The sequence below is a fragment of the Labrus bergylta genome, chromosome 12 (assembly GCF_963930695.1).
Source record: "Labrus bergylta chromosome 12, fLabBer1.1, whole genome shotgun sequence".
In the NCBI taxonomy this organism is placed as follows: Eukaryota; Metazoa; Chordata; class Actinopteri; order Labriformes; family Labridae; genus Labrus; species Labrus bergylta.
This window is the reverse complement of record NC_089206.1, coordinates 12711365-12739034: the sequence shown is the minus strand read 5'-3', so window position 1 is coordinate 12739034 and position 27670 is coordinate 12711365. Positions and strand designations below refer to the sequence as shown.

General features: G+C 41.6%; 3 protein-coding genes across 7 annotated transcripts in view; 2 read left to right on the top strand and 1 right to left on the bottom strand.

The window, feature by feature from the left end:
- Positions 1-74: 74 nt before the first annotated feature.
- On the top strand, positions 75-8171 carry irf10 (interferon regulatory factor 10). Its single transcript, XM_020629500.3, has 8 exons — positions 75-2357; positions 4846-5041; positions 5279-5355; positions 5565-5622; positions 6172-6276; positions 6366-6752; positions 6994-7112; positions 7621-8171. The coding sequence occupies exons 1-8, from the start codon at positions 2181-2183 to the stop codon at positions 7672-7674; spliced, it is 1173 nt and encodes a 390-aa protein (XP_020485156.1). The 5' UTR covers positions 75-2180; the 3' UTR covers positions 7675-8171.
- zmp:0000000926 (ataxin-1-like) lies at positions 8172-27012 on the bottom strand. Of its 4 annotated transcripts, XM_065960911.1 has the most exons (4): positions 24683-24903; positions 14982-15158; positions 10623-12359; positions 8172-9962 (listed from the first exon to the last, which is right to left on the bottom strand). In XM_065960911.1, the coding sequence occupies exons 3-4, from the start codon at positions 12198-12200 to the stop codon at positions 9498-9500; spliced, it is 2043 nt and encodes a 680-aa protein (XP_065816983.1). In that variant the 5' UTR covers positions 12201-12359; positions 14982-15158; positions 24683-24903; the 3' UTR covers positions 8172-9497. The 4 variants fall into 4 exon arrangements, with proteins under 4 accessions (XP_065816983.1, XP_065816985.1, XP_065816984.1 ...); XM_065960913.1 differs by lacking the exons at positions 14982-15158; positions 24683-24903 and adding an exon at positions 26898-27012; XM_065960912.1 differs by lacking the exon at positions 14982-15158.
- LOC109980996 (dysbindin domain-containing protein 2) overlaps positions 25047-27670 on the top strand; it is a 28777-nt gene continuing 26153 nt past the window's right edge. For both annotated transcript variants that reach the window (XM_065960916.1, XM_065960915.1), the window contains exon 1: positions 25047-25414. In XM_065960916.1, the coding sequence (XP_065816988.1) occupies positions 25288-25414 (127 nt within the window). In that variant the 5' untranslated portion in view covers positions 25047-25287. The remainder of the gene's footprint in view (positions 25415-27670) is intronic.

The window sequence follows — 27670 nt, the reverse complement described above, 5'->3', positions numbered from 1 at the left end:
ACACATGCTGCACTTTCTAACACACTCCAGCACAAATGTTTGCTTGGATTGAAGCTCCATCCTTTACCTGCTGACCCCAGATCTGAAGGAGTGTTTCTGTGTCATGAAGCAATTTGAAAAGCATTCAGGCTTTCTCAGGCTCATGGTAGTTTGTGTGTATGTGGTCTACGCCTGTGAGGTGGAGGGTTTTTTTTCTCGCTGAGGGCGGGCGGATGTTTTCACATGTAATCTAAAGTGAAGCACATTTAAAATCCCGTGTGGTTGTTTGCTATATAACCGAAAGGACTTGCATAGGCTTGACATTGATGTTTTTTTTATTACAGCAGAGCACACACAAACCGAAGGGGGTTGTGATAAAAACACTGTTTCTGGTGTGTTTGCTTCTCTAAGAAGCCATTGTCAGTTTGTTTTGTTGACATTTGAGAATTTATTTTAGCTCAGTACAATCCAGCAGCTTTGTGTTATAGTCCATTTTCTGTCGTAAGAACTGTTTAAGAGTTGTTCAATGATTAACGTGATTATTTACAAGTAAGATAACTTGTATTTTTTCACTTATTTATTCATTTAGTGGAGCAGGAAAATATTGCAAAAATAAAAATTACAATCCGAAAATACTGCAAAAATAGAAATTACAGTCCCATATTACAATTAAAATATTCAATCTGCTGAGTGGAATAAACAACTCTATGCCTTTTTTTTCATAAACACAAAGTTAAATTTGTGTTGAGACTGCTATTCTGGAATTATCAGGAACTTATTTTTGCTAGGCTGTCATTTCTGGTGGTACTTTTGCATCTGGTACCTTTGTGCCGTGAGTTCATGTCAACCACCTTCACACTGTTATGCAACAGTTTTTTTTCTTGGTTTGCAGTAGCAGTGATTAAATGTCTTTAAATGAAGTCTCACAAGTTTTAGATGTAGGCTACCCAAACTTATGTCAGACTATGTGCTCAGACAAATTGCACTTTAAATTAGTTTTGTGGATTGTTATAATGAGGTGGTTATTTGGATCCTGTAATGCAAAATGTTTTATTGATTTTTAAAATCTGAAATGTTCACTTAGGCATGTAATGCCACAATTAGACACTAAGACGGGCTTACACTGCCCTCTGCTGGACAAGCCCACACATTACAATGTGTCCGACACATCGTTATATCATACTCGAAGCACTTTTTTTATAGGCCTACATCTGCTTTATTGATTTGAACTTTGTATTTATCGTCCTCCCGCTCAGTGACTTTATGTGACCTGAAGAAAGAAACATCTTCAGTCAGTATCATAAACCCTGCGAGGACAAGGAGGAGTGCATGAGAAGAAAAAGATCCTTACACCTACACACTTTCGTTTTCACATACGTTTCGTTATGATTCCCTCTGGTAGGCCTATATAGGCCCACATCTCTATGTGTGTGTATGTGTGATTGTCTGTGTGGGTGGCTGTACTTCTTGTCGTCTATGTGATTAATATGTAGTGTTGCTGTACCGTAGGCCACGTGCTGATTTCTATAGGGACTAATTGAAGTGGAATCTAAATCATTTCATTTGAATAACAGTTTTCTGGGCTATGAAAATGGGCTGTCCAGGAATAACCCTTTTTCTCCTTATATTGCTTCAGTCTTGTGTTACAGTAGTAGTCTATAAGGACAGTTTGTGTGTTGGGTTTTGTGATCAATGTTAAAATAAAAATTGTGGCTCTGCCTTTTTAAATATTTTTTACTGTCGCATTCGCAACATAGCTTGTTTCTATATTACTTTTGAGTTAAGACAATGTTCCACTGACTCGTAATCGAGTGATGTGTGCTGTGTTGTCACCTCACTTCATACCTTAGTTGGAAATTATTTAGCCTACTTAACTTTCTCTGCACCTCAGGAAGAGGGGGAAACCGAAAGTATGAAGTAAGTTCAGCTTTCGCTTTCGCTACTTAGATCGCACTTTATTTTAAGTGAGTTGTACTGCATTAAAGTTTGCGAGGAGGTCTGTTTGTCTACAACTTCTTGGAGTGTAATAATGATAAATTAGGCAAATATATATTTGGACTAAATCGCTTTAGAAGCTGGAGCAGATTTTGAATTATTGATATTTTTAGTGCGGGTTGAACGTGATTAAAGCGCTGCTGCTGTGCACATGTTTCTCTTGACGTTTGAAAGTGCGTTTCTCTTCAGTAAGACAAACTGGTGCGATGAACATGGAAACAGGAGCAAAGATGCACATGAAAGAGTGGCTGATTACTCAGATAGAGAGTGGGAAATATGAAGGACTGTGCTGGGAAGATGAGAACAAAACTATGTTCAGGATTCCGTGGAAGCACGCAGCCAAGAAGGACTACAGGCAGACGTCGGATGCAGCTCTCTTCAAGGTGAAGTCTTTTTTAAATTCCCTTTCTATTTATAATGTGAATTTAACTGGAAGGTGCACAACGCGTTTAATCCATTGTGGGAAAGAAATCAAAGCAGATAATCATCAAGATGTTAAGTCAGCAGGTTAAAACCAATATTTTTTGTTGTAAATATATTAAGGCCTACATAGAGGAAATAAATTAGTTTTGACCTGTTAAACTTAAACATAATGTGTCGTGCTAAAAACACAACAACGAAAGACAGGAGTTATAAATAATACATAGTCTAGTCGAGATGGTGTTGTTACTTAAATGTCCTTTTAATCTTGTATTTAAAGATTTATTCAACCAGAGAAGAGTAGCCTGTATTTAAAATTATTATTTGTATTATTATTACTCTTCTTTATGTTCATATTATTTGATTTTTTTTTTTTTTTTATACTTCACGTTCAAAGATGTCTTTCGTTTTGTTCTAGAAAAACGCACAGATGTGTGAATGTGTCGTCTTAAATAAAAAATAAAAACACTTCTTGAAGATAAGTATAGCCCATAAACCCCCTTTTGATAAGTTACCGCTCAGTTGGTTTATTTGCCTAAGCGTTGGATTTTGTTCACAGAATGAAACGTGTCTTGCACTGAAAATTTCCTTCCAATAGTTCACTGTGAAAATCAGGTTAGTCACTTGTTTCTCTGATGAGCGTTTGGAAAGGGTTGAGTGTCTTTCCGTGCCTCTTCACAGTCCTCAGGAGGCAGACAGCCTTGAGTGAATGGATGAGGTTAAATGGGGTCAAAAGACTTTTCAGATTCTCCGCTGATTCTTTGTCTGCTGCTTTCATTCACTGAAAGGTGTTCAATTTTCTTTAAAATGTCTAAGTCCATTATTAATTGACATCACATTTTCAAGCCATTGCAACAAGAAATTTAAGTTGATTTTTACATTGAGCTAATGGTTGTTTTAAATAAGGCTTCGATGTTGAAGTCAATTGTGTACTTTATAACACAAAATAATTGAAAAGAAGTAATATGAAACAATGCCTGTATTGAGAGAAGTAACTTAAACCCTCTACTTTGAAATATTTAATGGGCCATGGCTACACATTACATGCACCAGATCCAAAACTGTTTTGAATCAATTAATCAATCATTTTAATTTAAAGAGCCGGATCACACACAACAATTCTCATAACTCTTTTTCGTTAGGACTGGGTCTAGACTGAAACTTAGAGTGCCAACTTAATAAATACTTGGCAACTCACATTGATCTAAAAATATCCTTTTAATGGTAGGAACCTTTACCTTATCAATGGCAGGTCCACATCAGCTTTTGATCTGCAAGGAGAACCAGCTTTAACAGGCAAGACAAGAGAGCACACAAACTCTGGGACTATGTGCATTAATGGTCTCGTCCAGGGCAAGCTCGAGCATGCTGTTAGTCTAAACAAATAAGAGTGTTTTAAGCCCTTATACCTTTAGAAGTGGAGATGGATCATGCTTCATGAGTCATCTTCCACAGAAGAGGGGCCTGATAATTGAAGCTCTGTAACAAAAAAAATGGCAGAAGTGTGAATCAATGGCAGGACCACAACATAATTTGATCTGCAAGTAGAATCAATATCATCAAGCAAGACAAAAGAGCACAAAAACTTTTGGGCTATGTGCATTATTGACCCTTTAGTAGGATAAGATAAGCCTTGACTTTTAAAAGCAGGGGGGGTACTTTTCCTGCTAGCTAGCTTAAATCTTCGTTAACAAATTAGTTTAATCTTGCTTCAGTGATAAATATATTTGGGTCTCATCTGCATATCCAAGAGTGTAATGAATATATAAGGTGAATAGAATCGGTCCTTGCACCTAACCTTGTGGAACTCCATAACTGACTTTGGCAACATCAACATTGTTTTCATACACAAACAGATGGATCTGATCAATAGGAGTGAAACCAGCTTGATGCGGATCCCTTAATTCCAATTAAGTGTTCCAGTCTCTGTAACAGGCTGTGATGGTCAATTGTGTTAAATGCAGCACTCACTAGCTAGCTAGCAGGAAAAGTACAGATAGAAGTCCTCTATTCTGTATAGAAGATAATTTTCATATTTAGCTTCTGCTGCCTCTGTGCTATGGTGGACTCTTAATCCTGACTAAAAATACTCAAATATACTGCTATGATGAATGTATCACTACTGGTGTGCAACTGCTTTTTCAATTATCTAAAAGAGAGGCAAGGTTAGATATAGATTTTTAGTATGTGTTATGTTACTTTTTTTATTATGTACATTAACTTTGCTGCTCTCAAAATGCTGTGGGTGACAATAGAGCACCATACAGTTTATTTCAGGAATATATTTCTAGTTAAGAAAATGACACAACCAATCAATGCATTTTTAAACAGAAGATATTGCACTTGTTGAAATGTATATTTAACCAGTAGCCTTCCACTTATCAAATATTTTTAAAATCATGTCTGTTTTAATAACAGTGTGTTGCCCATCTACCATTTCTTCACATTCAGGCTTGGGCTGTGTACAAAGGAAAGTACAAAGAGGGGAAGGATAAAGCCGACCCCACCATGTGGAAGACTCGTCTTCGATGTGCATTAAACAAGAGCGCTGACTTCCAGGAGGTCCCTGAACGCAACCAGTTGGATATCACTGAACCCTATAAAGTTTACCTTATTGTGCATGACAGTGAGCAAGCCAAGCCAGCAGGTGAACACAAAGAGTGACTGTGACTTTTCTTGTCATCTTATCTGACAGTATCTTAGCTGTTTAGTACCTTTATCAGCTGTGTACACCTCATACAATTTGTACTAAAATGAGTGATAAAAGATCATGAAGAGGAAACAAAATATTGAATAAAAAACATTGTGTAATAGCCTTGTTTGAGTTCCTTTTAAACTTTTAATTTAATTGCTATTATGTTTGTGTCAACGTGCTTCTCCACAGAATCTCAGCAGACAAAGGATCAAATCATCATCCCAGTGAAGAAGTCACCAACAATCGCTGGTTTTCAGGAAAAACAGGTAATACCCTCCTATTTTTAATGCTACTGCTGAGTCTGAAAAGTTCAAATTATATTTATAGGAGATTTAAATATAAATACTCTTCTTATTCATTTGGCAGAATCTGTATCACTTTAAATTGTTTTTTGCTTTACACTCTTTCAACTGTATGTATCTTTAGCTCTTTACATCATACTATGTTGACCTAATATTGGTTTGTGCTTTTGTAGCTTCATTATCAGAAGGATTCATTTCAAGAAAGTAAAGAAGAAGCAAAACCACTGACTGGTAAGAGCTAAAAACATAAACATAAACTGGAACTGTTTAGTGTATATTGTTATTTGAGAGAACACTCGCAAAGATGTCAGAAAGCCTTCTTTCCCTTTCGAGTAAGACCTCATCCTCACTCATTTTGCTTTTGATCATCAGCATTGTGATGTAGTCTACCTGACAAAGCAAATTATAAAAAATACAAAATGATTGGTTATGAAAAAAAAAACTTATCTAAGGAATTCCGTTATGTCAAGTCACCATATACATTGCTGAATGGACGTGTCAGCTACAAGTAGGACCAGTGCAAGATAATCTCTTTATGAATCTGACAAGGACACATCAACACACTACACCTCACCACAGCAGAAACTCCTGTGTGTATATAATTCCAATTTACAAATATTTATTGATTTCATCAAGGTAACTCATGGTGATAAAATGTTTCAAGTAAAGTCATTTAAAAAAAAAGACCAAAATGTAACGTTGCATCCCCTTGTGGGATATTAATGTACATATTAGTATTGATCATTTTCTAATTGAATTACATGTTTATTTTTTCTTTAGGTGATCTATTGAAGGAGCACTTGTATTGTGATCTTACAGGACATAAACCTCAAAATCAAGACTCTGCTCCAATAGCCTTCATTAACCCTTCTTTGACTATAACAGGTAAGAAAGATTATTGGATAACGCACAGAAACGTCATGTCATTTACCTTTCACTGTATGTATGACACATGTTGCATTTGCTGTGCTCAGACTTTCGTTTGCAAGTGATGCTGTTGTACCAAGGCCTGAGGGTGATGAAAGTGACCACCACGAGCCTAGATGGGTGCTTCATCCTGCAGGGCCATGTCCCTGTGGGTAATGAGCGGATCTACGGGCCCTGCACTGCCCAACAGCTTTCCTTCCCCTCCCCAACTTCTGTAGCTCTGCCCCTGGCCATGGTGGAAGCAATGAACCGCCTCCTTTGTCACCTGGAGAGGGGTGTGCTTTTATGGGTGGCCCCAGATGGGGTCTTCATTAAGCGGTTCTGCCAGGGCAGGGTGTACTGGAGTGGTCCCACGGCCCAGCACACTGACAGGCCAAACAAACTGGAGCGTGAAAAGACCTTCAAACTGCTTGATATGGCCACATTTCTCAATGGTGAGGAAATAAATGCTCACACAGATATTTACAGCTAGTAGAAGCTGTTTTCATTTGTTAGCTTCCAGGTAGTCATATAAATCTACCTGGAGCAGAATATGATTTATTTCAAAAGATACATTCATTTGGAAATGCTTGGAAAAAAAAAAAAAAGATCCATTTTACAATTCTTGTCTCTGCAAAGAAGCAAAACATTTACATAATCTTAAATCTTGATTTTCACTGACGTTTTTGTGAACAGAGCTCCAGAGCTGTTTACAGGGTAAGGGTCCTGCACCCTCATATGAGATCGAGCTCTGCTTTGGAGAGGAGTATCCAGACCCAAATGTTCCTAAAAAGAGGAAACTGATCATGGCACAGGTGGGTGGAAAACAGACTAAGAATCATAATTTTTGTTTTAGTACTATTATTATTTTTTATATGGTATTCTCTTTCAAATGTACTGTGTGTAGGATTTTGTTGCATTTTGTTATTTGGTTTAACTTTTTTTTTTAAATTATGCTCCTCCTCACTCTCTTGACCTTGCTTTGTTTTTTTCACTGTATTTTGTGTTTAAATTAATCTATTAATATTTAAAGTAAAAGGAAGACATACTCTCAGAGTGGTGTTGTGTATCTAGTATTGGGATTTGCTTTAAATGGTTTCAGTCACACTGAAAATTCGCAAACGTTGACTTAGATTTTTTTTTTTACCTTTATGACAGATTAAAAAGTACCAGTATACCAATTGTTTGGTCTTAAACAATCCCAGCAGTACTTAATATTTCCTGTGCTGCCTGTGAGTTAGCGCATATCTGCAGTTATTCTAACCAACAGCAGAGGTCCTCATAAGCATACTGATTGTGCACTACATTGTGTCCTGTGATTAGGTGGTGCCCTTGTTTGCTCTGGACTTGCTGCAGAAGTTCCACTTGAGGAATTGAGGAGAAGGGGCAGCACTAACACAGACGGAACAAAGATGTAAAAAGGCATAGAGGGCTTCCGTGCACCAGGGCAACCACGAACAACTTAAAAAGGGATTGTGGATTCCGTATTTCATCTGTCATCCGTTTGACAAGACATTCTACAAGCAGAGCCAAAGAAACAGAGAACTGTCAGTGGAAAAATGTAAATAAATGATGCAGAAAGAATGTAAATGCTCCATTGTAGACTGTTTTGCAGTGCTTGTGCAAGAGTTTTATCCTTTAAGTTAATCTATTATTTGATGATTTTTAACTGTCCTCCTGTAGCTAGACCGACAAAGTGCTGGAACAGCAAGCATTTGTTTGAACCATTAAAACAGGTTGATAACATGCTTAAAATGTGAAATAATTTCCTCCATTATGTGTTAATCTACAGTCAGCACGCATGTCGAATTATCATAGAAGTTTGAAGTAACCTGAAAACGCAAGAAGCGAATAAATTGACAGCTGAAATGAAATCTATAAAGCTTTTTTTTCCTTTATTTCTAGCGAACATCATTTAACAGATTCACAATTTTTAAAAATATACATTTTGTAGCTATAACATTTAAAAAGAAAATCAACAGGTAAGGTTTTCTTTCAAAAAAAAGAAACACGAAAACTAAAGTGAGAGAGTGTGCTGAATCAGAGGAGATACCCGTATCTGAGTTTAAAATACTTTCATCGTTTTCCCTGCCTTCAAACAAATACAGTACGTAAAAAAAAAAAACGAGATGGGAACAGAAGTGTACAGTACACAGGGGTCAAGAGTATTCACAAAGCATCATGTTCCAACGTGTTATTAGCACCATTACTCTTCAGCCACACTGTACTTTCTACTCTCTCCGTCATTCAGTTTTAATGGAAAAACACCATGAGTGTCGAGGCATTGTGGCACAGACCTGTCTGTGTGGGCAGGATTGTCTGTTACGCAGTTTTCATTAGTGTTCTCCCTTTCTCAGAGCTAATGTTAAGAACATATCGGAGGGTAATGCCTTGATGAACAATTGTTTGTAATGACTCCCAGTGATGTGAATAAAAAAAGGCGAAGAGTTACTCATACATTCACCTTGCCTGCTTAGGCTGACATGTAGCCATCAGCTGAGAAGCAAGAAAATTAGGAAATAACAAGAATGCATTTGCAAAACTGACAGAGAGATTGCATTAAATCTTTTTAGCATATTTACTGTATATAACATTTGTAATGTAATATATATAGTCAACTTTTGTTCATATATATATATATGTATATATATATATATATATACATATATATATATATTTCTGCACTTCATCAGTAGGGCTTACTTCCATTACACTAATTGAAAAAAGATACCCTGCAGATAACACTGTCAGTAAGTAGGTGTGCTGGACAACCATTACAAAAACAGAGTGAACACAGACAGTGCTTGATTGTCTCACTAAATGTCTTCGGTGTGTCTGTAAGGAGCTTTCCAGAGATCCTTCAGCTGCTGCTCCTTTCAGGGCTGTGCTAAGTATAGTTTAGGAAAGGAAGGAAAGGAAAGGAAAGGAAAGGAGAGGATAGGAAAGGAAAGGAGGTTAAGGGAAAGAGGGGTAGAATATGGCGGACGAGGTTCAACTTTTGGGCAGCAGTGCGGACACCCGTAAATTGTGTTTTCTATTGTTTTTTTTTTATTCCTTCCCTGCAACCCTGCCTTGAGGTCTCGCCATTGTTTGTCTTGGTTGGTGCAACAGAGACAAGGAGGGTGTGTATGTGCCTATATGTATTTATGTGCATGTGTGTGTAAGTGTGCATGTATACATATGCATTTCCATGTTTTTTTTTACTGCCACTTCATCAGCTTTGAGCCATGAGGTAAATCCAGGAGACTTTCATCAGTTCCAGTTGGGGGGAGGGAGTCCGGGGCAGACCAGCGCCGTTTGCGATGACGTGGCTGCTCCTGAAGGGGGGGCTCTGCATCCTGAGCGACAGGAGGGGCAGGCACCGTTGGAGGTGGGTGGTGAGGAAGAGGCGGAGGGGGAGGCGGAGGTGGCATCTCGTCCCTGTATGAGCTGCTTGACTCTCCAGCGACCCTGGAGGGGACTTGCGTTCGATGGGACCTGGAGCTGGTACGCGTGTGTGTTCGGTGGGTTTGGTTGGCTGTTGGGGTGAGGGCCAGGCAGACATCCCCCTCCATGAGCTGGCGGCAGTGCAGGCCGTACAGCTGTGAGGTTCTCTGGGGACAGCAAGAAGACCAGCCTCGGTCCTGCACAAAGAACGGATACTCCACCAAGACCTTCAGTAACTCCTACACAAAACCAGAACATTAATACACACTCAACCTCTGTCAGTCATTTATTATTACCACAGTCTGTCTGAATCTGAGAAGATCAAAGTGAACTGCTGCTGATATGCAATACGCATCATCTTAGTATGCAGGTATTTATTTAATGGACCGGGGTTTGATAAGGTACTTTGCAATTGTCTGTGGATCATGTTTACAGTAAATGGCAGACAGCGGATCCCTCTAAGTGATATATTTTGGACAATTTCACTACTTTGACTTTTTGACAGTACAAGCTCTGCTATCCTACACATGCAGTCAATTGTATTGTGTCAGTTGACTGGGGAGCATATGGTGACCAGTGCACCTTGTTTTAACAAAATCCCACAAAAAGTGATTTCAAGATTAGCTCACCAAAGTGCTGTTTAAAAAGCCAACTGATGACAGTAAGATATGATAAGATTATACAAAATCCCAAAGGATACGATAAAACTGATGTTTTAATGATTGTGCTATGTTGCTACAACATTACAGCAACATTACAGCAATGTACCTCACACAACACCACTTGAAATAATCTGAACTGTGCCTTTAAATCCTTTCTTTATCATGTACCATATTGTGATGACTATAATACAATGTACAAATCTCTAACTGAAGCATGTATGGAAAGAGAGAGCTCACCTGAGTGTCGAGGTCTGTGAGGTGGACATGTAGGTGGCTGAAGCCCTGAGAACTGCTGGGGGAAATCAGCAGCACAGTGCAGGTGCTAAGGTGGAACTCTGGCGAGGTGTCGGCGCTCCTCAGGAAGTCCTCTGTCCGCAGCTCCTCCACCCGCTTCAACCGTCCGCTGGCCAACTCTATCAGAGACCCCTTGGTGAAGTGAGGTAGGAGCGTGGGGGGAGATGGGTGAAGGTCCGGGGATGAGGTGTGAATGTGGGAAGGAGAAGACTCTCTCCCTCGATCTGTTGCTCTGTCCCGCCGTCTCTCTCGCACGGCGTCTCTTTCTTGGTCATGTTGAAGGTGCTTCTCTTTGTCTTTCCCTCGTTCCCTGTCCCTTTGTGTGACCTTTTCTCTGTCTCTGTCCCGGTCTCTTTGCGACCTGTCATGGCTGTTGGGCAGACCAAGCGGGGAGTGTGGGGAGTTTCTGAGGTTGTGCTGCCTGTGGCCTGGCTCCCTGTGCAGGTTATACAGAGGTGATCCTGAGGGGCTGTACAGTGGAAAAGTCTGGGCTTGGGGGCTAGGGTGGCAAACCGATCCCAAAGAGTAGTAGATTTGGGCTTCAGCTGGTGTAGCCCCTAAGGAAGCTAAAAGCCCCCCTCTACTGGGCCTGGGGACTGGCCCCAGGGGAAGAGGACTAGTGGGGAGTTGATTTGAGCTGGTCTTACCTATCCCATGTCTGACCTGCAGTGAGGAATGTAGCTCAGGGCCCTCTTGAGCTTGAGAATCGGACAAAAAAAGCCCTCCAGAATGGACTCGGGAGTTTAAATCTTCCTGCTGTCTCCGTCCTCCATTGGTGTGAGAGCTGTGTGGACTGATGTCCAGCCTGAGTCTACTGCTATCATTTCCATATTCTCCTGTGAGCAGATGCCTGGAAGTTGAAGCAGTCCTGCTGCCCGGCCCGTCCAGGCCGTTGGGCCTCTTGCCCAGGTACCGATGTCTAGCATCAACCAAGTTCCGATCTTGAGCGTATAGCGATTGATGGCCAAACAAGTACGATGGGGAGAAGAGAGAGGAGCTGTTTTCACGCCGGCCGCTGTTGATGTAGGACCACATCTCTCGGGAATCCGCCGGAAAGGGAGTCTTAAAGGAGGAGGCAGAGGAGGAAGATGGGGAAGGTGGCAGGGAGAGGGGGCCTTCCCCTCTGAGCCAGCTGGAGTGGTGGGGCAGGGGTAAGGAGAGAGCATCTTCTCTCCAGGCGGGAGACCCTGAGCTCCTCCTCTCGCCAACTGGCCCTGGAAAAAGGGGGAGAGAAACAGAGGGGGAGTAGCTTAAGTGCCAAGGTAGGGGCAGGGGGAGGCCCGGTGCTGGAGCAGGAAGAGGTGGAGGAGTATGTAGGAGATGGGGGTTTTGGTTAACCAGAGCTCGGTCCTTTTCAATGGCCTCCCTGCCTCCCTCTCCTCCCCCTCCGGTGGACCGACTCCGGAGCGGCACAGGGGGTTTAAACTCATCCAGGGGGATGTGGTGCTCTGTCGATCCTTGACGAGACTCCCTTTTCTTCGGGGGGAGGCACTCTTGGCCGCGGTCGGGGCTGGGATTCATGGGTAGGCTCCAGCAGCAGTCGGGGGCCCCCTGTGCGTGGGTGTTGGCTAGGTCACATGGGCCTCACGGGAGAACGAGGGGCGCAGACAGAGGGGAAGGCTGCTACACAGCATCACTGTCAGATCACTGTTGATTATTTTGTACTGAAGCACCACTCACCTACAGAGAGGACGGACAAGGACAGAAACAGAGGTGAGGAAGGTAAAAAGGAGGAGATACAGCAGAGAGAGAAGCAAAAGGGATTGTGTGTGGACATAGGAAAATACAATCTGTCAGGTCCTGGCATCAGTTGTTGGTAAGACTAAGCTGTCAGCCTGGTCTGACATGCAAACAAACATTCAGCTGCATCAGACAGATGGAGAGTGACTGCCTCATATAAACTACTTTAAAGGTTAGAAACTCTTAGCTTTCTGATTGCTGTCGCTAATTAGTCATTACCTCTGTGCACTGCGGTGGGACTGAAACTACCCAACTTACTCGTTTCATTCAAACACATTACTCCCACATGTGGGCTAAAAATATCATTTGCAGCCGATGGAGTTCAGAGGCAGTGAATTTTGTTTGCCTTAAAACACACACACACACACACACACACACAGCACTCGCAGCGGGAGAGTTTTCATCTCTGACTCTCTGGGGATGATTGGAATATGTAGATATGTTTTTTGTACCTCTTTCATGAGCCACCCCCGTGACACCTCCGGGTGTTCTCTGTGTTCTATAGAAGCTTACTACTAGCACCCCCCTACCCCATTTTCTTTCAGAAACACACGGACAGCAGCAGACACACAAATACTCCCTCAGGCGGCAGTACTTACTCCCCCAATGAAAGGCAAAGCTGGTCACCACCCACCCAAAAGCTGACAGAAGCACTGTTGATATTGCCACCAGTTGTTGTGGATACAGGATCTGTGTCTTTGCATATTAATTGTGTCGCAGCAGGGTTGTGGGAGAATGTGTTTGGAGTGTTCATGCATGTTTGCCATGTTTGTGTGACTTTTTTTTTTTCTTCTGGAGGAAATATGTGAATGTGTTTATTTGTTTGGGCATTTGTGTGCCTGCGTGTTTGTATTCGAATCCTCGAATGTGTCAGAGATTTTGCTGCCTCGTTTCATTCAGTGAGAAGTGCGGGGGAGCTCCACTAATTCTTCTCCAAACATTTTTTAAAAGGAGCTCTTTTGAAGTGATGGATGCCGCGCCGACAGCCCAGCTGTTCCCTCCACCACCACCTCTCGCCAACACCACCATCACTGCTCCCGCCGCCGCCACAACACTACAGAACCATGCTGCCAATCAGCCCCGCACTCACCCGCACGTCTGTCTCAACAGCCTTCCAACTCCCTGCCGTCTCACCATCCGCCCCACTGTCACCATGGCAACTGTATCCACACACACACACACACACTTACAGTCAGCTATAGAGGTTAGATGGGGATACTCCATGGAGAGGCGGGTAAACTGTTGCTCATCAAGTGACTTGGTCCAAAAACAGAATAAGTGTTAGAGTGTAGCAAGCTGTTTGTACATCTGAGTGGAAAACTGAAGAGTGGGCGCTGAGAGGAGGGAGATTCATTCTCCTAGACACTGACAGGACGGATGTCATGGGAATAACACGGGAAATATTTATTACAATAACTTACAGGCCTCAAATGGTTGAGCGCTCATATAAATCCTTGTTACCTTATAGGCCAAATTGCTGCGTTCTTTTTTTTTCACTCAAAGATAAAACAGCCGCACTGGGCCAACAAAAGTCATTTACCTCTCTGATTCCTAAAAGTTTGTATTTTTAATATGATTTAAAAGCCTTTCGACTGCAGAAACCACAACAATTCATTTTATACATTTTTCCTAAAACGTTTATTTTAAGTTTTTCATTTTTTTTATGAAGTAGAATATTTGATTTTATTTAAAATGATATAAAAAACATAATAATGATGATTCCTGTTGATAAAATAAATCTGTTAATACGTATCTGAAAAAAATCAATACAAAAAATCCCAGAATACGGAAATCATGTTACGAAAAAAAATAAAAAATGCAACACGCAGTTTACAAAAAGTCTGATTTAGTTTTCCCTATGAACTATTTGTCTGCTAAAGAACTTGTCAACGATCTAGATCTCTTGTTTGGTTTGAATTGTTTTGTCCTCAGATGACTCTCTCTGACACCCTTGTCTATAATCTGAAAGCTTTCATGAAAAAGGTTGTCAAAACAGACCTAATATAAACTTGCCAAAAAAGTACAAGAAAACAAAGAACACAATAGTGCATGTGGAGGAGTTAGCAGAGAAACGTCTTCTAACAGAACACTCCTACACTGTGCAGACAGACATGCACACAGGACTGGAGTTTAGCTGGGGATTCTTCTGTGCTCTTTGCATTTATAAATAAAATCACACATCTTAAAGCATTAATGCAAATCATCTCAAAAGCTCAAAAAAATGTTCTAATACTAATTTCATTTTTTTAAAAGGTGTTTTGTATATACAAATGTTTGAAAAATGCCCGCCGCCCTCTATCTCGTCCCGCCTTTTCTTGACATGCATTTCTCAGGAGAACTATCAAACTAAACTCAGCACTCCTGGCGTCAAAACTGAAAAACAGAAGTAAAGAATAAAGTCTCAAATTTGCATGTTTTCGATTAAAACAGCCCCAAATGAGAGCTTAAAGTTGGTAATTGCAACTGAAATCAGTCCTCACCGGCTCTTTTATTGGATAACGTGTGTTTAAACAAGCAGACAGGTTGAAATAGTTTGTAGTTGTGATGTGAAGTGAGACTGACCTTAGTGCAGGCTGAGCAGGCGTCCCAGTGTTGGCAGTCATTCATATTCCAGTCCTCCCAGAGGGTCAACCCACTCCTCAGCTCCTAACTGTGCTACACTGCTTCTCCACAGCACCACCACCGCCAGCTACAACACCCGCAGAGAGCAGCAGCCTCCAGCTACACACTGCTTCTGATCTGTGTACGCATGAAATAACACCAGCGAGCCCACCAAACTGAAGGAAAGAACTGAGAGCCTGCTATCCGTCTCTGTGACTGTTGTGTATGTGAGTGTGTCTCAAGAGTGTGTGTGTATGTGTGTGTGTGTGTGTGTGTGTGCTTGTGTGTGCTTGTGTGTGCAAAGGGCTGAGGAAATGAGTAATATCTAGCAGTGAGAAACATGTCTGCTATGCAGAGCCACACAGGCAGACCAGTTGCTGTTGCCGCCCACTTGCTTTAATCACTGTGAGTGATACAAACATGCATACACACATATATGCATGCACACAAACATACACACACTAACAGTCATGGGTGCAGCACATAGAGATTATATACTGGACAGTATATGCGGCCTTTGTACTGTCTGATGGTTTGCTTTGTTTCATAGACTTTTACCTGTTAAATTAAGCTTTTCACATAAAATGTCATTAATCAATTAATTTATCAATCAGGAATAAATTCATAGTTGTACATTTGAGAGCGGACATACAAGAGAAGGAGAAATTAAGAGGAGGCAGAGAGACATTTGATGAAAGACAGGGAGGGACGTGGTAGGAGGCTCATCCTACACACTCTCAGACTTAGGCTTTTGGTGCTGCCTCTGACTCAAAACTAAACCTCATCAAGCACACACACACACACACACACTCAGAAAAACACACACATTCTAAAGACCAACACTATACTTGCTCTTTTTGTTTCTCTGTAGCTTCATCGGAATTTGTGTCGTTTGTTCTCATCAAAGCTTTTGTTGACTCGCTCATACGAATGAATCTGATTCGACTACATATGCTTGCGCACACACAAACACAGAGATTTACACATAAAAAACCCAGACGCACCGGTTCATACGCTAACAGGAGAGCTGTGAATGATTTGCTTCAGTGATTCAGTCAAGTGCAAACAGGAGTATGCTGGTATGGCTTATTAGGACTGCATTTATGTGAGAGCAGTGTCTCTTTTTCACAGCAAGAAATCAAAAAACTGTCAGTAGGGGAAAAATAAAAAGCTTTTCAAAAATAATAAACAGGCCCCAAGGTTGAAAATGCAACTCTCTGCAAATCAACCATCTGCCCCCAGCCAAAAAATAAAAAAAAGCCAAAGTTCGAGCAGCAAATACCAGTGCAGAAATGTAATAGAGGAATAGGAACAAATTGGAGCAGAGAGGGAAAATTTATTTTAAAGGATTAAATGACACAATCAAACCCTTACTGGTGGTTAATTGTAAAAAGCAATCTTTATTTTCTTTCATTACTATAAGAGCAATTTACCCAAGGTTTCAAACTCAGAGCAAAAACCCAGACTTGTATCCATCAACAGTAAATTAGAGGTTAACCTTGTCCAACTTCTCAACCTCAATGGAATGGAAAGTTAATCAGACTTGGAGGTGTGTGCAGACACATCAGACTGAAGGCCACATCGAAACAGCCTCACAGCAAGGCAACAATTGCCAAGAAAGTCTCCTGTGACATTTAGGTGGAGATTACTTTGATTCCTCACAGTGAATGCTGTGTGCAGACGATGTGTGCTGAGGCTGTGTGGGCATGAGCGCTGTCTGCTCTGCTGTAATTGTGTGGGTTCATTATGAGCATCACAATTACCAGAGTGTAAATTTACATATTCTTAAATCATGAAGCAGTTTGGATTAATATTTAAAAAACCTCTGGGATTTTCTTTTTGTGTGTGTGTCACAATTCATTGTTGTAAGGATATAAAAATTAGAATATGTTTTCACAGATGACATGAGCACAGGAAATTCAATCCTTTACATGTTAATATCTATTCATCAAAGCTGATCAATGGGCCTGTAACTCTAGGTGTCTTAATTACTCATACAGCTTGTTTAGGAACATAACATTGTTTATTTCACTCTAATTCTTATTTTTCAAAGTTTTACATACTCAACAATTATTTTGACAGTATTGTTTCATGCATACAAAAAAAGGTCTCCTAATATTTTTTTTTCCATGAAAACCCAAAACAACCTTCAATTACTTCTAATGCATCAGATGCATCTATATCATTTTTTATTGATATGCCCGACACAAGGTATAAGAAAGGTTCCCTCATAAATAACAAATAGCTTGAATAAAACTTAATCTGGCAAGTAAGAGAATAAAATGTACTTTGTCCATAATTTAATAACAAGGATGGATGTACATAATTTTAAAGATTTTATTGATTGAAGAAAAGACTGAATTTGTAGTGAAGGAATTAAAATAATAGATTTTTTCATAATGCAATAATCAAGTCTGTCCTGTTACAGACATTTATTATGAAATAACTGAACAATGTATCTTCAATATGAAGCTACATAAATCATAATCAATTTAGACGTAACAGTTCAGTCATATTGAGAGAGAGAGAGAGAGAGAGAGAGAGAGAGAGAGAGAGAATGAAGCAAGGACTGGGTTCATCAAAGGGTGTTTTCTACAATATGGAAATATAGAAATGACTGTCGTGCTCTTCTGCGTGTACACTTTGATATTTAGCATATTGAACACACACGCACACACACGCACCCACACACAAATATCCACATGAGCAAACACAATCTGAAATCCTACAGCGCTGTCAATCATTTAAGGCCCCATGTCGACATTTGATGCACTCTCTCTCCATCTCTAATTCTGTCCTTTGTCCTTGTACTTTTAAATACATCATGAAAACACACTCTCTCCCACACACACACATAAGCATGTGCTTGGTCAGGGCCTTAACAACAAACTTCACAGGAGCTGGACTAAACTCTATAAATTAAAGTAAGGGAGATGTAAAAGAGCAAAAAAGGGGTCAGAGGCTTCTTCAGGTGAGACATTAGAGCGTGGAGTCACCCCCACTCCTCAGCAGATTACACTCAAAATGTTTAAGTCTCCACTTTTGGGCCTGTCTTTTTAGTCCAAAATGCCCTTTAGCATTGTGTTTTTGTTAGTCCTTTCCTCATGCGTAGCCTTGTATGGGGTGTCTGATCATGTTTCAGGCTGAGTGTGGGATCTATGATGGATGTCTGATGCAGCAGAAATTTGTTGCTGAATGTAACAGATCTGAATAGAAGGGGGTAGGGGGGTGGGGGTAGAGGAGAATGGAGGAGGAGAGAGGGGGGCGGCAGGGGGGGGGGGGGTGGGTTGTTAGAGGACACAGCAGATAGATAGAAAGCTAGACAGATAGATAAATATAGATAGATACATAGATGGACTGTGCAAAGACAAGATAGACAGAGAGACTGAGTCGGAGTTGGAGTGTTAGAGGGAGGAGGGAGAGGAGGAGGAGGAGGAGGAGGAAGGAGTACTACTAGCCCTGTGGTGGATTACTCTCTAAGGAGCCGGCTAAGCTGATAAAGGACAGGGTGATACGGGCGATAGCTTAATGGGCAAAAGGCCAGGTCAGCCTGGTCACCGCTCTGACCCATTCTTCGACAGGATGAGCCAGCAGCCCTGCCCGCAACAGGCTCAACCACAATGAGGATGGGCTTATGGCTCAGGAATTACTATTAACACCCACACACTCACATATTACTGCTCTCACACACACATTAGAACAGAAACATGCACGCAAAGACTAATTCCAAGATTGATTCTTTGTGCAAGTGCGCTCGCTCATGACAGACTTGAACCCCTTGTGAGGCACAAATTGACATGTGGGCTATTCTTGATTAAGGGATAAGACTGAAAGAGCGTGCAGCAGATTGAACAGAATATACCGCAGGATATGAAAAAGCTTTTTTTTAAAAGGTGCTGCTTGCTAAACATGGAAAGAAATGGCAGACAGAGTCGAACAAAAGGAGCTGAAAGAAGAACAGTGAGAGAGATGCAGACAAGAGGGTGAGGCCTGTAATGTATTGCTGGGTTAATCCCTGTGAATCCTAACTTGTAAAGGCCTAAGGCAGGCTTAGTATAGTTCTGGGAGGAAATCCCCCTGTGTAGTGGTACAGGCCATTAGCCCCTAGGGTATAAATAGGGCAGCTATGGCTCCTTAAGCTGGCTTTTACGCAATATCAGTTAAAAATATGACTTGACTAATTACATGCAGGTCAGCCAGTCAGCAGAAGCAAAAATTCCTCCACCTTGTTCTCCTCCTTCTCTGACCACAGCAGACTACCGCAGTGCTCTTATCTTCTGTGTCTCTGCTGCTGCACATACACAGACATATACTGCACATACCAGCATGCATGCAGAGGTCAACGGGGAACAAGTGGAACCGTTAGCAGGTATTCTGCAAAGGTTGTGGCTGACACTTCCAAACGCGGGTGTTATGTTGTTGTCATTCATTGACATTTAAGTGTCTGCTAATGGGAGTTTCATTTTCGCACTTTTCCACTGCCTCAATCTGATAAAAAATGCCTGTTGTGCGGCTTTTGAGCCATGCAGCTATAGTTACATCCACAGAGAGTTGACTTTTGTTTCAATTTGTAAGCTGTCAAAAGCACCACAAACAGATAAAAAGAAATGTGAAACAAACATCAAATGTGCCACTATTGGTTGGTTGACGGCAATTCTTGCATAACTGCTGTGATGTCACATACTGCTGATGCACAGTCATGCTTTTGTGTTCCTCGTCTTTCAGCTCACTTGTTTATTTTTGCTAAATTAGTTTTCAAACTTTTTTACATGCTCAGCTTCAGAGGCGCACAGGTAGCAGTCTGCCTCTTCCTACTTTATGATTAGCCCAACTCAGAGCCCTTGATGTGAGTAGTACTCTCACGCTATGAGATCAGTAGCTTATGAGGGGAGGGGGGGAGAGGGGGTTTGGAAGAAAAGAGAGACTCAGCGAGCGAGAGCAAAGTGTCTGATGGGGTAGAAAGATGGGGCGAGGGGAGTGTGTGAAAAGAATTGGGGGGGGGGATTACTTTCATTCCAAAGATTTGCTGTTTTTGGCACCATTCCCCTTCAGACTGCCAGTCAAAATGGGTTTGTGTTGGTTCTCTGGTTTAACAGCAAAATGTCAGAAAGCTGAAAGCAAAGTGATGACATCTCCACGGAGAGAGAGCATGGCCAGGTCTCTCATTGGCAGCTCAAGTGCCATTCATTTTTCTGAGAGACTGTCTAGACTGGCTTCATAGATACTGTCTGGAGTACCTTTATCGTTGCACTGTATTCACTGTATTCAAGGCAACATCGCTATACACTGCCATTATTGCTTTTGTTCTACAACCCCTCCCACACAAACTCTGCTGCCCAGTCACACACACACACACACACACACACACACATGCAAGCACACAGGCATGCACACACACACACACACACACACACACGGTCACAGCCATTAACTCAACACATGGCTTATGCTGTTTGTTCTAAAAGGTGCTGGAAATTATTTAAAAAAAAAAGAAAAAAAAAGGATTGAGTGGGTTTAATACATGTTTATAAAATGAAAATTAGGGAGAGTCCCACTCCTACGTAAGAGAGCACCATTGTCACTCTGCAATTTGATAACCTCTTGAAATTATTTCCACAAAAAAAACTTTAAAAGTATTTAAAAACAGAGAGAGCTTTTGAGTGGTGATTTTAATGATGTGCTGTAAAAAATAAAAATAAAAAAAAGAAGGTAATGAATAGGGAAGGATTGCAAGGGTAGGAAAGGTTATAGACAGGCTATAAAGGCCACTATTGATGCTATAGGCTGCAGGATGTCTCAGATGTTACACCTTCTGTACTGTGATACTGTGCAATATATTGGGTTTGTATATATTTGATCTGCGTGTACAAGAGAGCAGATTATCTTGCACAGGTTCCATCAGGCAAAGAGGCAGGCCTGGCTGAATAACTGTGGGTGTAAGCAGTGGGTGGCAGGGTTCGAAGGTCATCGACCCCTAATGTAGATGAAGTGTGGAGGAGGAGGAGAACATACTGCTTGATCATACACAAGGGTTAGTGAGTCAGGACCGACGAAAATGATCCGTATGAACAAACAGCTGTTTGAATGACTCTGAGAACCGACTGATTGCAATTTTTGCATATGCACACATGCACATTTACATTTTATTGATCCCCAGAGGGGGGAATTCAGGTGTTGCAGCAGCACACAGGCAAGAAGCAAGTAGTTAGTACAAAATAAAAATAGAATGCATCAAATGCAAAAATTCATCCTATGAAATATCACTTTTCTGTTACGGTACACCCCGACTGACTAGTGTGTCTGTCACCTTTAAGTAGTCTGGCACTGTGTCAACTGTATTCAGACACCTGCCTATGTTTGGGATTATTCATCACACTCCTGGCTCCCCGTTTAGCTCCCAAGTCAATTCTCAGAGCCATCCAACTGTGAGCGAGCTGATCTGGGAACAGTGGCCTAGCAGGTCCCATTGGATGATCTGAAAGTGGCTAAAACCAAGAACTAGCTCACCAGAGAAAAACTAGAAAATGTAATTTTTTTCTTACTTACTTACATTGACCACATTTTATTTGATATAGAGGCAGTCTTGTTTGATTGTCTGTTCATTTTAAACAATTGAAAATTTACAAGATGCACTTTTCAAACTCATTTAAGGTGACAAGAAAAAATCGGAGCTTATGTTAAGACTGCACAGTTTTAAAAAAATGTTTACCAGACAGTAAGATGGCCTCAGATTCGATTCCCCTTATGTTTCCTCTGAGAATGACGTGCAAGAAATGCGAGAGACACAAATGTGTCATGACCTAAAGGTGGGATGCTGACCACAGAGTGACATGACCTCCAATGAACCGGTGGTTTCTTAAATGCTTCACCGACAACAGGTTTTTTCAATGGGTGAAAGATGTGAATTTTCTCTGGGATGACATATAGCACATACGTCTAAAAGAAATACACATTTCAAATAAGGTAATCATGAAAAGTCTAGTCTCTGCATGAATGTATCTTTAGCTCTCCAAGTTTTCCCTCTCTTTCTTTCACTTTCAGTCCCTCCAGCCCACCCACTCTCGGTCTTCCTCTCTGTCTTTCCCTCTCACTCATCTGGCTGGGTGTTTGAGAGCGCCACACTCAACGTGGGTGAGAGTGCTAGAGTAGAGTATATGACTGTCAACACAAGGTGCAGGGTGTGTGTGTGTGTGTGTGTGTGTGTGTGTGTGTGTCTGCCTGTCTGTGTGGTGCTGTAGGTGGAGAGGCACAGCAGGGCGTGAAGGAGCGCTGTGATAATGACAGGCCATGAATTATATAACATGCAGATTGCATAAGGAGAAGATTATTTTAGATATCGAGGATGTATAAGTAATTTTTTTTGCGTGGGTGAACAGCACTATGCGCACCTCTAAGTGCACGGATGTGCGTTAGTGTAAAAATGTTCTGAAATGTGCTCATTTCGTGGTTTCTTTTGAGGAGTGTGTGGGTGTAAGCAAACTAAAGTGTATTATGTGTTTGTAAGAGGGGGCATGAATGTTTTCAGATTTCTTTCATAGCTATCTGCATATCAAAACAAGTATGTGGGAATGTTGGCACATTCGCATACAGTGTGCATAGGGGTGTCTTTATTGCAAGCTCCCACTCATTATCACTTCTAGACTTCAGAGAGATCCACTTAAAAAGGGCTGAGTCCTTGCGTCGGGTGCAAACCTCGTAACTTCTCGTTTTGATGATTTTCTTGTTAGAGCTTGTGTTGGGAGAATACATGCTCCTCTACAGGCAGAATAAGTGTTGTGACAAGTGTCGGCCGCTCGGTCACAACGGTAAAGTCCTATAGGATGTGTTGTGTGGAGTCACAGAAGTGAGGCAGAGCAGATAGAGTCTCCGTGTGCCACTGCCTCCTCTGTGCGCCTCGCTCCATGCATGAGTGTGCCCCTGTAAAAATAGACCTCTTAAAGGGCCAGCAGCCACTCAACCTTCTCCCACAAGAGGCCTGGTCTGCTCTTCAGGGCGACAGTACTCTAAGAAACATGGGACCTGAGAACATGTCTCATTCAGGCCGCAGAGAGAAGTTGTATTCCTGTTTCCCATAAGAAATAGAAAGAAACCTTACATTCAGTTTGTCTTTGTCAGCTTAACATCATTCATGAGGGGAACCTCTCTGGTACACAGCCAGAGTCGTAAAATAAAGCTCCAGGTTTGCTAGTCTGAGTAGGTTAAAAAAAAAAAAAAAAAAACTTATGAGAGATTGGAGTTATGAAGCCCCCTGACAACATCTTGAGGCAAAAAACTGTCACACATCACAGAGTCCCTCCAACAACATGAAAGTGACAAATACAGTACCAGAAACTACAAGCAAAACCCCCTACCAGCACATGATACACACGTTGTAATTGTGCAGCAGTCAAAATGAGCATTTCGAGAAGCAATCACTCAGTGACACAGGACTTCCTGTACACGCCAGCAGATCGTCCTCATAATTGAAATAAGTGAATTAAGTCAGCAGGGACAAATGTTGTGCGTCTCACTTAAAAGACATCTATAGCTGCGAACTGTTTGAACCTGTGAAGTGTTCCTATAGACAGCATATGGGGTATCACTGCAGCAGACGGACAGCGCCTGCCGGAGCAGAAATAGACATGCAGAAATCATCATCATGCACTCTGACGTAGTATTTCTCCATCCAGAGTGGCGAGAAATGAAGAGGGATTCATTAAAAAACATTGGTTTGCGTCCCAAAGAGAAGGATGCAAAAGCCCACAATTCAAGTCTGTTTTGAAGGGAGAGTTATTAAAAATGATGTGATGTGGTGATGTTTGAAGTTCTCAAAAGTGAATGTTTTCTCATTCATCCTGCGCACTGGTTGAATCCGAAGTTAGATTTAAGACGCCTGATGCACCTGCACATCCTCCCTTTGATTGCATGAGATCCTTTCAAACTAGACCCCAACATCTGCACCGTTTATTTATCCCTCATCCTCCTCCTCTTTCCAAATTTTCCCTGACTCCTCTTACCCCACCCTCGTCAATCTCATATCCGTGCCTCCCAGTTTAGGCGGGCTCCTCCAGGGCTCCTGGCTATCTCTGGACCAGGGCTATTTAAGCCCACTGCTCTAATTCTGAAAGTCCTGATCTGCCGTCAGTCTGAGTGATGGACCTCCACCTCTCTCTCTCTCTATCTCTCTCTCTCCTCCTCTCTCTATTTCTTTCTCACTCTATCTGTCTGTCTGTGTCTGTCCTCTGCACACACTCCTTGTCTCTGGATCAGTCACACTCTTGTTCACACTCTCTCTGTTATTCTCTTCCAGGCGCACAAACACCCCCACACACAGGTGCCGGCTTACATGAGTGTTTACAACATGCTCATGCACACACTACACACACACACACACACACACACACACACACACACACACACACACGCTCACATTTCAGACATATTCTCCCACTATAATTAACACAGCTCAATCACTTTTTTAGAATGACATTTACATACTGTACTCTAACTCTTAAAACCTGTTTCCTATGAGCATTCAAGACACACTGTTCATTCTAAGTTGCTCACACACCTGAGTTCCCCACTCTCTCTCTCCCACACACACACAGACACACACACACACACACACAGACACACACACACACACACACACACTCAGAGGAGGAAGCGGTGTGGTCACATACCTCGCCGGGTGCCTTTGAGTAGCAGGTAGCAGAGAGTTTACTCATTGGATCAGGAGGCAGCAGGCACGTAAGAATATCCAGTTTTGAGACCGCTATTCTCTTCCTCCTCTCTACTGCTCAGCCTCCCCTCCCTTCATCCTATTCCTGCCTCTCCTCCTTCTCACTCTCTAAACGCCTCTTTCCTCTCTCTCTCTCTCTCTCTCTCTCTCACTCTCTCTCTCTCTCTATCTATCTATCTCCCTGTGAGTGCGCTCTCTTTCTCTCTCCCCGGCTTGCTTGATCTCTCCCCCCCCCACCCCCCCACACACCCCTCCCTCCCTCCCTTTTTCTCTCTCCCTTTCACTGACACACACACCTTCTATCTGTCTCCCCCATACAACTTCAATGTCTTAGTTTGCGCTCTGACACACGCTGACACTTGATAACTTTTTCTTTCCCCTGCCTAATATGCTCTGCCTCTCTCTCGCTCGCCCTCTCCGGGAGTGTATAATTAGACAGAGCTCAGTGGTAATACAGTCAGGCTCATTGTGGGAGCCTTAGCATTGCTGCTCATGTTTGGCTGATGGCCCAGCGGCTTCACTCATTAACCTCCCTGGAGCTGCAGAATGGACCGGCCCACGGCTCGCGCTATTTGCTGCGACACCTCAGCCTCTGAGCCCAGCAGCCAATCGCAGCCCACCGAGGATGAGGCGCAAAAGGTGCGCTCACAGAGGGGCGCACACATTACCGTAGGTGAGCGCTAATCATAATCACAGAAGTATTGACACGTTAAGGCAGGTGAGGTGTAATTTCAGCCGGTCAAATCTGACACACTGAGCGGCTCATCACAGTCATAAGTTCTCTTTTAGCTTAATCACTTGATCATGATGTGCGTGCAGGGGCATCATGTGCTTTTCTTTCAAGCATGAAACCACAAAAGACCGCTCACACATCTTATTGTGAAAGCACAGTGAGGTATGGGAATGCCCTGTTTAATGTAGCAATAAGTCATATGCTCTCTTAACTGTACTGCCTGCCCCAGTTCCCATCACGTATGACCTGGTATAAACTTTCAAGAGAGGCTTTATCTCACTAACATGGCCTCTTGAAGAAATTAAAGTTGAAGAAAAACAAATGTTACTGTTCCATTTTGAATAATTAAAGTTCTTTGGATTAGATTATTACATTTTTTTTATTTTTACATCAGCTATATCATACATAACTCTGTCTGATCCAACCGTCTCACTTAACATCTATTCGGCACATTTCTGACACATTTTTAATTTGTCTTCTTACATGTGAGCGAGCACTTCTACTATCTGTTTTGGCTTTGTCATCATGGCCAAAACATTTGACTCAGGTCCAGAGCTGAGAGTGTCAGGACAGGTCAAGCCAGATCGCATGAGCAGCTTACGTGACAGTGATCTCTCACCAGCACAATGTCAAAGGGAATTGGATTCTACGACCTGCCAAGTGTGAACTTTATTTACCTGTGATCACGGTCATTCATGCTGGATTTAGAAGTTATCCATTTTTATTGGTAAAATTAGGATATGCTCACCATTTTCAAAAAATAGTATTTATAGTCACACCAACATTAAACTGTTTTTTCAGCATAGCAAAAGTAAAAAAAAAAATAATAATAATAATTCAGGATCATTTCCTAAGAGTTTGTATCTTGAAAGGTTATTAAGCAGCTGCATTATATGATGTTTAAAATAAATGAATATAGGCTTACCAAGGAAAAGAAAGCAAGCAAAGGAGATCAGAAACTGTCTTCAGAAATTACAAGTTCATTCCCGACCATCCACCCAACACAAATAATGTTGACTTACAAGTAGAAATTAAAATAAAGAAGTGGATCAGACACACCAAGGTTTAGACTCTCTTAAAATATACACAAAAACAGTCAGAGTGTAAACTTACTTAGCTAAAGGTTTTAGCTCAAAGCTTTCCTTTTTTTCTAAAGAAAATTCTGCCAAGGATCTTTAAAAGTTATATCAAACTCAAAGAAAAAAATCTTTTATTGTCATTTCTCTTTCTATGATCATATTTTATATTAAATAGACTGATTTCCAGGTATTCACAGTCATCAGGTTTAGTTTGATGGTTGTTCCACTGAGCAAAGTGTGCAGCATGATTACATCAGCATCAGAACCTTATTACCGTCAGAGATCATATATTTTTTTTTAAAGTCTTGTAATAATCAGCGCTTTTGTAAAGTATTATGTCTCACCTTAGTTGAAATGTCTTTGTCACACTTTAGGACTCTTCTTACAGATAGACGTGTAAGCTTAAGGATAATTATTTTTGTTCTGTAGGCATTAACAAAGGTCATCACTGACTTCATGCCGAGTGAGCATTATGTGCTGAAAGTTTCTGTTTGACTGGAGCCCAGGAGTGGGAGGGAGATTGTGATCAAACAACCAGAAAGAGTGGGAGGGTGTGACTACAGCACTTATCGAGAGATCACATGGCATGTGTGTGTGTGCGTGTGTGTGTGTGTGTGTGTGTGTGTGTGTGTGTGTGTGTGTGTGTGTGTGTTTATGTGCGTGCATGTATCTTTTGCTCTTGTGATCATTAGGCTCTGCACTGGCCAAACGTCTTAGTATCATTTCCTCTCTCCTTCTCTCTCTCCCGGTCTCACTTCTGTATTCTCAATACAACATCCTACAAACATCTGATGATAATAGTATGAGGACAAAACTTGCCTCGTTTGCTGTGTGGAAATTATAATAACGGGCAAAAGTGCGAGTGACGTACAGTCAGATTTGTGCCCTTTAAAAACTTGTAGTCTTTTGAGTCATTAATGGAACAGTTGACTCAACAAGGTGGAAATGAGGGATTGTTTCAAATTTCAACATGAAACTCAAACAGTGATGACAAAGTCAGCACAGGACTAAATGCCCGAGTCAACTTAACAAAATGAACATACATCACCAGCTGAATTATGAGCATTCATTCAATGCAAAATAAAAGACACAAACAGTGTGTCATCATTATCAGTGA

Coding starts and splice junctions, on each gene's coding strand:
- irf10 (XM_020629500.3), top strand. CDS start 2,181: ATGAACATGGAAACAGGAGCAAAGATGCACATGAAAGAGTGGCTGATT. Junction 6,277..6,365: donor CCCTTCTTTGACTATAACAG/GTAAGAAAGATT, acceptor TGCTGTGCTCAG/ACTTTCGTTTGCAAGTGATG. Junction 7,113..7,620: donor GGAAACTGATCATGGCACAG/GTGGGTGGAAAA, acceptor TCCTGTGATTAG/GTGGTGCCCTTGTTTGCTCT.
- zmp:0000000926 (XM_065960913.1), bottom strand. CDS start 12,200: ATGAATCCCAGCCCCGACCGCGGCCAAGAGTGCCTCCCCCCGAAGAAA. Junction 9,963..10,622: donor TCACAGACCTCGACACTCAG/GTGAGCTCTCTC, acceptor GGTTTTGTGTAG/GAGTTACTGAAGGTCTTGGT.